The sequence below is a fragment of the Salminus brasiliensis genome, chromosome 10 (assembly GCF_030463535.1).
Source record: "Salminus brasiliensis chromosome 10, fSalBra1.hap2, whole genome shotgun sequence".
Classification (NCBI taxonomy): domain Eukaryota; kingdom Metazoa; phylum Chordata; class Actinopteri; order Characiformes; family Bryconidae; genus Salminus; species Salminus brasiliensis.
Window position 1 is genome coordinate 12281468 of NC_132887.1, and position 8998 is coordinate 12290465.

At 38.4% G+C, this 8998-nt stretch overlaps 1 protein-coding gene across 1 annotated transcript; it reads left to right on the forward strand.

Moving 5' to 3' along the window:
• Positions 1-6061: 6061 nt before the first annotated feature.
• Positions 6062-7620, forward strand: cga (glycoprotein hormones, alpha polypeptide). Its single transcript, XM_072690316.1, has 4 exons — positions 6062-6080; positions 6791-6892; positions 7002-7189; positions 7298-7620. The coding sequence occupies exons 2-4, from the start codon at positions 6796-6798 to the stop codon at positions 7370-7372; spliced, it is 360 nt and encodes a 119-aa protein (XP_072546417.1). The 5' UTR covers positions 6062-6080; positions 6791-6795; the 3' UTR covers positions 7373-7620.
• The last annotated feature ends 1378 nt before the right edge of the window (positions 7621-8998 follow it).

Here is an 8998-nt window from a genome sequence, read left to right on the forward strand (position 1 = left end):
AAAATAGCCAATACCCGATACAATCAAATATGCCTAGATCACTATCTGTGCCATCACTAAACAAAAACAGATTTCCCACTATTATATTTTATAATGAAAAAATAACTACAGATGTGCAAGAGGGCTTATAAATATGTGGATATGTGAGCCAAGTGGCCAAGTTGCCTATATTTATTTATTATCCCTCATTTTTTTATTACCAAAAACATTTCCCATCACATTTATAGTTGTTGCAAATAACTACAGAAGGCCAAAAAAAATACAGTTATTTTTTCTTTTTATTCTTTTTTTCTTTATTTTTTTTGCTGCACCATTTTCTTGTGATCACAACTTTAATATAATTTGCTCTGTTGGGATTAATGATGATTTATCAGGCTGTTTTCACAAGATTACAATTATTTCATAACCTTTTCCATAACAGTTTTGTTGATACCAGAACCCATATTTGTTTTCCTGAGAAAAATATGTTGAGATTACAAGAATAAGAAGTTGTGATCATGAGATAACGGTACAGAACATATAATTAACTCATTTCTAGATAGCAAACAAGTCCTGGCGCACACTTACACTTTCATCGGTCTCACATACCACCATGAATCTGGGTGCCAGAACATAACAAAGGCTTCAACAGTGTGGCCAACACTGCAAATGCCATGACAAACCTGAAATTTATCTGCTATTTAACTGGACCTGTTTTGGCCCAGAATACACGTCATTAGGGATGCACCGATTGGGTCGGATATCGGTCCCGATATTAACAAAATGAGCTGGATCGGGTATCGGATAATTAGGCTGATCCATGTAACCGATCCTTTCACTTTAAATTGCTGGCGTGAAACAAAATAGCAATTTAGTACATTTAACATCTATGTGTTAATTTGTTATATTAGATAAAGGAATGTTTAAGTCAATCCTGATGCCTTAAGTCTCTCCCACATGGTGAGGTGTACGGTTTATTAATTCAGCAATGGTATCGGACTGGTATCGGGTATCAACAGATATGCAAGTTTTATGTATCGTATCATATTGGAACTGAAAAAGCCGGATCGGTGCATCCCTACTTGCCTTTGCCATAACTGACTTGTCGGAGACTTGAGCAGAATTGTCTGCTATCTGGGTGGCGTTTCTGAACTTAAAATAACACTGAGTAATTACAACGTACCCTTACACTGACGTTGTGTTGTAGAGGGTAGAGTATTTTAGGCAACGCTTTATACGTATCATCAAGGTTAGACCAATTACGTGACTTCTCAGGATAGGATACACACATGCTTGACAGACTGTGATAAACTATTGTTCTACTCCATGTTTATTATAAACTTGGACTAAACTGAACTTATACTGTAAAGCCAATGGTAAGTTTTGGAAATTATTTTCATTGTATGTTTGATCTTGCCGAAATCTGCAGAAAGTGTTTTGCAGAAAGCTTCAGTACTTGTTTGTATTGACCATGGCAAGCAGCTTCCACTTTTAAAGTATTATAGCATTTGCATTTCATTGCAATTCATGTGTTAAACACGGCCCATTCCTCTCTGCACAAAGTCTATGCACTGTGCTCAATATAGCCCTAACCACTGGGGAGCAAGATTGCACAAATCTACTGAAGGTTGTGTGAGTATTCATAAAAACATGTCTTTAGGCACAGCTCTTTCTCTTTCTGTACTTTGGCGTCATAAGCATTTTGTCTTTTTGATACCATCTGTATTCTTCATAATAGAAATAAGTTACATACAAATATTGCTACTAAATTAATTTATTATTTGTAACAAGGACAGTTTGTGATAATTGTACATGATCCAGAAAACTGCCTCTCCTTCTTTATTGAAACTTTCAATTCTTCATACAGAAACATCTGTTTTTCTCCCCAATATATGAAAATGTTAAAGACTGGAACAAACATGTAAATATTACACACACAGCTACTAAACTATTAAACTAACTGGCCTTTCTATCTCTAAATGAAGTGGTCATTAATACAGCAAAAGAAAAAACATTGCATTGGTGTTTACGGTCCATAAGTATTTGGACACCCTTTTTTAAAATGGATTTTTAAACTCAGTTTTAAAAAAAAAACATTAACCATTTATGAATTAGAGCCATTTTGACATAGTCCCTCAATTTCCATAGGCTCAAACTAATAATTATAAATATAAAGATGGAAATCCTTTGTACTTAACAACTGCCTGAAGTCTGAAAGCAATGGAAATTTCCAAAGGCTGTGTTTGCAAGCCTTTACTGGAGCCAATCATCAATTGCTGGTTGTTTGTTGGAATTTTTTGCCTTCATGACCTTTGTCTTTGTTTTTCAGTCTAATGGCATGGCAATGGCATCCTTTCCTTTCATCATTACCTCTCTGGACCACATATATGCCATGAACAGCAACCAAATGCAAATTCAACACATGGCATCAACCAGAGCTTTTATCTCCTTAATTTGTAGTGAAAATAGGAGTACTATGTAAAAACACTGTAATTAATACATTATTAATGCAATAGTTTTGAATAGACTCAATCTGTCAATGGAAAAAGGCGGCTGTTATTCATAGATCAGGGCTCATCACTCCTTGTTTAGTAACTCTATCATATGCAGGCCCCATTCCAGCTCCCCACTCCAGCTCAACATGTCTTTATCCTCCATGAAATTCATCCTCAGTGAGGCACATTTGCATGACATTCAACATACACGAGTGACAATACGTCATACAACACATCAACACAGACCACTAATGCACCATAACACCATAAACCAAAACAATTTGCAAGACACGTCTCACACAGGTTGCAAGTCATAAAGTGCTCATAACATAGTCTTACAGATCACAAGTCACTGTCTATATTGTGCTGCAGTTGATATAGTGTCTCGAGTATATTCAATTTGTATGGTATGGTATAGAAACAGGTCTGCATTTAGCAACACAAGCCTGAATGACAGAGCAAATGCCACAACAGATTCATTGTATTTAAGTTCAGATCATTGATGATTTGATCTGGGAAGTGTGTGTGGGTGGGCACACTGATAGGCAATAGCTTGTGTAGCAATTTATACAGACAACTCTGTTATGAACTATGTTAAAAATAATACTTCTGCATACTTCTACTGTCATTTTTCTCAACAGAGCTGTTATCCACTACATATAATACTATATATCAGTGTGAGACAATGAAAGCTTTTACTGTACGTTTACACATTTTAGTTACTCTTTTATTAAAATATGCTAATCCATCATCAATTCTAGGAATCAGTAGCGCATAACCAAGAAAATACATACATCTGTAGCTACAGCTAGGAGATCAAATGATAAACATTTACTTTATTAAATATAAATGTAGTGAAATCTGATCAGATACAGCCCAGGAGCATTATGAGAAGCTCCATCTGCTCCATATTGCCATCATGTGGACAGACGTGTTCATTACCATTGCTCTGGAGGCCCACACTACCTCTTATTGACAGAGATCTCACCGTCTGCACTTTCTAACACTGGGTTCCTTCTGGGCCACAGCTCTTCAGGGATTGGTGTATTCCCTTTGAATTCTACTCATGAGGGCTGTGAAAATAAAGAGTTTATTCTGATGTGTTTAATGAGAAGTATGCAAAGATAACATGAACAAAGGCTCTTAACCAGATCGTAAATGTGTTGTTTAGCGCCACACTTCATTCTGACATACCACAGGCAGGTTGTGTATATGTTATAAAGGCTGGTTTTCTTACTGTGCCTGTGCTTGAGCGTAGCAAAACTGAATACGTTGAGCTGCACAGTCCCTTGGGGCAGTGGTGGCTCAGCGGTTAGAGCGCCAGGATATCGATAACAGGGTTGTGGGTTCGATTCCCGGGCTCGGCAAGCTGCCACTGTTGGGCCCTTGAGCAAGGCCCTTTACCCTCTCTGCTCCCCGGGCGCTGGAGTTGGCTGCCCACCGCTCTGGCTCACTGCCCCTAACACATGTGTGTGAGTGTGTGTTCACTACCAGATGGGTTAAATGCGGAGGACACATTTCGCTGTACAGTCCACACTGTACAGTGACAAATACGTGCACCCTTTATCCTAAAAGCATGCAGATACAGACCAGCAGCAACAGGTAGTGTTCACATCAACCATCCAATGGGGGGTGGGGGGCATGATTGTTGGTGTCAGACAGACTTGTTGGAGAACTTATGATTTTCAGCACAACCATCTGTAGAGTGGTGTATTAAAAAAAAAAGATATACTAGAGATATACTAGACTGATTCGAGCTGACTGAAAGGCTACAGTAACACAAACATTCACTCTGTATAGTTGTGGTGAGCAGAAACGTATCTCAAAATACAACAACTCAACCTTTGAGGCAGATGAGCTACAGCGGCAGAGGAGCATGTTGGGTTCCACTTCTGTCTGCCAAGACCAGAAGGCTGAGGCTGCAGTGGGCACAGGATTACCAAAACTGGACAGCTGGAGGACTGGCTCAAGGTAACCTGCTCTGATGAATCTTGATTTCTCCTGAGGCACACAGATGGTTGGGTCAGAATTTGGAGTCAACAGCTTGGTGGAGGTGGTGTAATGGTGTGGGGAAAGTTTTCATGGCACAGTCATTTTCTACTTTTATTGCATGTACAAAAATGTGTTTCTACTGAGTTATTCTTCGGACCCTTGGAAGAATAGCAGCTATTGAGATAGCAGCTAATGGGGATCCTTATGATAAAACAATGAAACAGTTGGTAGTACCAATTAATTGTTGCTTGAATACCAGAGCCTATTTGAGTATTGTTGCTTACCATGTGCATCCCTTCATTAGCACAATTTACCCATCTTCTAGCAGCTACTAGCAGCATGATAATGCACCAAGTCACAAAGTAAAAGTCTCAACCAGTCTCAAACTGGTTTCATGAACATGTCAATGAGTTCAGTGTTCTTCTGTGGCCTTCCCAAAGACCAGCTCTGAATCCAATAGAACGGATGTTGTAGAAGAGCCCCTAAAAATGCAGTGAAACGAATTGTGTGACACAATCATGTCAACATGAACCAAGAAGGAGTGTGAACATCTTGTCAAATTCATGCCATGAAGAATTGAAGCTGTTTTGTAAGCAAATGGAAGCCCTACCTAGTATTAGTATAGTTTTCCTAATGAAGTGCTCAATGAATGTAAATGAAAGTGTTGGTTTTCAAAGCACCACAAAAATCACAATCATTGACAAAGTTGGCCTGACCTATGGCCTGTATAGACTTGGGAATGGAGAGTGCATTTTAAAACTGATTAGATTCTTAATCAAACTGTTTAATATCAAATTAATGTTACAGCTTAGTTTTGCCTATGATGGAGAAAGATCAATCTTTTAACCTTAGATACTGTGTTCCATCTGCCACAGCGTGCATTGAGTTACAGACTAGACACTGGTCTCCAACACAACCAAGGATAAGTGGATTACCGGCAATGGAAAGATCAAGAGATAGCAGGTCAAGCAAATATTCATCCTTGGTATATTATACTATGAGTAGGACAGTAGGGGTGGGTACCAGCGTTATTTACAGAAATGACAATTCGAAAGACATTTCAGTTTGAAAAATATGAAAAAAACTATTCATACAGCTAATTTAAGACTTTCCAGCTCTACAATAGTATAATAGTACAACAGTATAGAGATTTAAATGAACAGATTATATTAACAGCTGATGAAACTACAACCACGTAATCTTTTATCAACCACTACTCTGAAATATCCAGTACATGCAGTATATAATAGTGTGTAATGTAAGTGTAGATTAAGCAAGCACTGCTACATTATTCTAATTAGACCTTGCTTATGTGATCTACATCCAGATTATGTGTTCTCTAACAGTGTAATCCACACGTTGCGTCGACAGTCAGGCACAGTGTATTATCAAGTCCAAATAATGCTCCCCACAGTGCATATGCAGTTATTCCTTTCATTCACGTAATGGACTATAAGGTCAGCTAAAGGTCAGTGAGTCACGCCACGGGGGGAGCACTTTTGGGGTTTTATTCAACTAACAGACATACGTAGGCAGGAGCAGGATGGTATAAAACCCTCAGATGAGTTTCAGAGGTTTCAGTTGAAGAAGCTCCTGGGGTGAAGAACAGCAGAGGTAATATTTATAAGTTGTAATACTTTATCATTATGTTGCCAATTGTGATTTTTTGTTGTGTTGAATATCTACACTCTAAACTATTTCTTTCCACAAGTGTGATATATAAACGTAAAGGAACCGCCACGTAATAGAACAGTTCTACAGCAGTTCATTGGTTTAATCCCACTGTTTTTGCATAGCTTCTTACAGATTCGCTGCAGATGTTCAAATTAACAATTCACTATCTGGTGAAACTCAGATCTCAACATGGTCGACAGATTCTCAGCAGCATTAGGGTTTAGGACAAAAGTGAGGATTAGGATTAGGTTTTGGGTCGAGGCTAAGCTTAGTGTGAAAGCAAGCGTTAGGTTTAGAGTCAGGAGACATTTTGCTGGAAAGGGGAGTTAATTACATCTACAATCCGCTTTCCAAACAAAGTACTACCATGGTTTCTCCTACACTTTAAGCAAAAGAGGTTCTTGTGATAGTAATAAACTTCAGGCATTCGCTTAGTTTTTTTTGAGTTGACATGCTTCTGTATTTCAAACTTCAAATGTAAGATCTTAACACCTGAATATCTCACACACAATAAAATGCCTCTTTAAAGAACCATTTATCTTGAGGTTATAAAAGCACTTATTCCATGGTATGACTGATCTTTCAACAGAAATGTAATTAGATATTAAATATCAATCAGTTTTAAAATTACAGACTATTTTGTTTCACAGCTAGAATGATTCTGATTATTAAATACACCGGAGCAGCCGTCCTTTTGCTGTCAGTTCTAATTCAACTTGGACAGCTTTATCCACACAATGACATGACATACTGTAAGTCCAAACCTTTCCATTCATTTACCTGCAGAAACAGCTTACGCTAAAATGAGGTTCAGTGAATCGTGGGTCATTGAACTGATCTGTTGTTCTTCACTTGTGTCAGTTGGCTGTGAGGAGTGCAAACTCAAGGAGAACAACATCTTCTCAAAACCCGGCGCCCCTGTGTATCAGTGCATGGGATGCTGCTTTTCCAGGGCTTATCCGACTCCTCTCCGGTCCAAGAAGACTATGCTGGTCCCCAAGAATATCACATCAGAGGCCACGTGCTGTGTTGCTAAAGAATTCGAACGGGTAAAATGATTAATCCCCAAACACTGCATTCATTTCTGATTTAACAGAAATTTAAGAACATCGTAATCTCCTACGACACTCAAATTCTCCATTTTTCTGCTCCCGCAGGTTACTGTGAACAATGTAAAGCTACTGAACCACACAGACTGCCACTGCAGCACTTGCTACTATCATAAATCCTAGATATCAAGCCTTCAAAGCCACACTTGCATGCAGACAAGGCGGTTGATGCTCGCTTGGCTAGTGTTGTGAAGAAGTCACTTGACTGTAAGTTATACTGCAGGCAGGCATTTTTGGCTCATGTGCAGGCTTTATATATGGTGTGCTTTTTCATATGTGTTATAAATGTGAAAGTGTTATGCTTGTCTTTTAATATCACTAGAGCAAAGCCTGTAATTACTAAAATGTGATGATTGTCCGTCCACCCAGTCTGGTCCTAATTATAATTTGGATTTTCAAAATAAAGCCTCAGCTGCAACCATTTGTAGTTTGTTTAATGCTTTCATTCTTTCCACTTATTTCCCTTGTACTTTTTTTGTCATCCTCCACTTATCGGTCATATCAAAAGAGAAAAGGCCTACTGTTAGCCACATAAGACTGTAATGGTCTATGAAAATTAATTTTACTTACTGCCATCATGAGTTTAAAAGTAAATCTTGATCAATACATGTATATTAACATATGTATGGTTTCATATATGACTGACTGACTGTGACTTAGCTAACATTAATCAGGAGCTCCAGCAGCAAAACTGGCCATCAATCACACGCTGTTAAATTATAGGCTAATTACAGAGACCAAACTAGGCTGAGCAGACATCCGGGCTCCGGTCAAATTGAAGTATTTACATGGCACAATGATTCACAGACACGTTCTGCTACAACTGAGAGCAAAAATACATTTCCAAATCTGTTGTTTTTAAAAAACCTTCTCCCATCTTAAGGCCACGGAGTCAGTAGGTCAGTATGAGCCGAATCCCAGTTCACAGAGCACACAAGAGCAACTTCGATTCAGTTCACAGAACCGACTCTGACTGGTTCAATGAATCTACCTTTAGATTCAGCACTCCTTTTTTGTTCCAGCTTGGAAAAAGCACAATGATTTTTTTCTGAAGCTTGAAGCTAACTTTTAAAGACTGAGGTCCGTGAGGATGAGTCGACTTAACAATGTCCGCAACAACGCAGTTCGATTCAGTGAATGAGTCTGAAGCCCACCAGGATTAGTGGCTAAATACTGTCTGAGACAAGAAAGAAACTTAAAGACACGCCCCTTGATCTGTAAGGGGTCTCTCATTTGCCTTCTTGCGTGAAAGATCAAAACAAGTACCCTATAGGAGAGGGGGAGGGGGAGGCTACGCAGGCTCCCAAACTCAGACGACTCTCAAAGTTGCTTAGAAATTCTCTTCAAATCCGAAAATACTGAGGAAAGGACAAGTACAGCAGTACGCACTTATTTAACTAAATTCAGCCCGAGACTGCCTTTTCAGCACAGCCTGGGACTACAGGAATAGCTTGTTCTACAGAAAAAATATGCAATGCAATGTTGAATAACTGTCTTCGGTAGGCCTATATTATACATATTATATATCTTATATCTTTATAAATAATTAAACCTTTTAAATTGTAGTCTTTAACTTACGAATTATAGCCTTTACTTGCCTCAATGGCTTGATTAGCAACTTCATTCATATATATATATATATATATATATATATATATATATATACACAAACTCTGTGTCTATATTATCACCCACTTGTCCTAAATCACACAGAGCTCTTTCAAATTGAGTTGTCTATTGTCACCTATG

Excerpts from the sequence above, each read along its gene's own strand:
- cga (XM_072690316.1), top strand. The coding sequence starts at position 6,796 with ATGATTCTGATTATTAAATACACCGGAGCAGCCGTCCTTTTGCTGTCA. Across the intron at positions 6,893-7,001 it reads ACACAATGACATGACATACT|TTGGCTGTGAGGAGTGCAAA; the intron begins GTAAGTCCAAAC and ends CACTTGTGTCAG. Across the intron at positions 7,190-7,297 it reads TTGCTAAAGAATTCGAACGG|GTTACTGTGAACAATGTAAA; the intron begins GTAAAATGATTA and ends CTGCTCCCGCAG.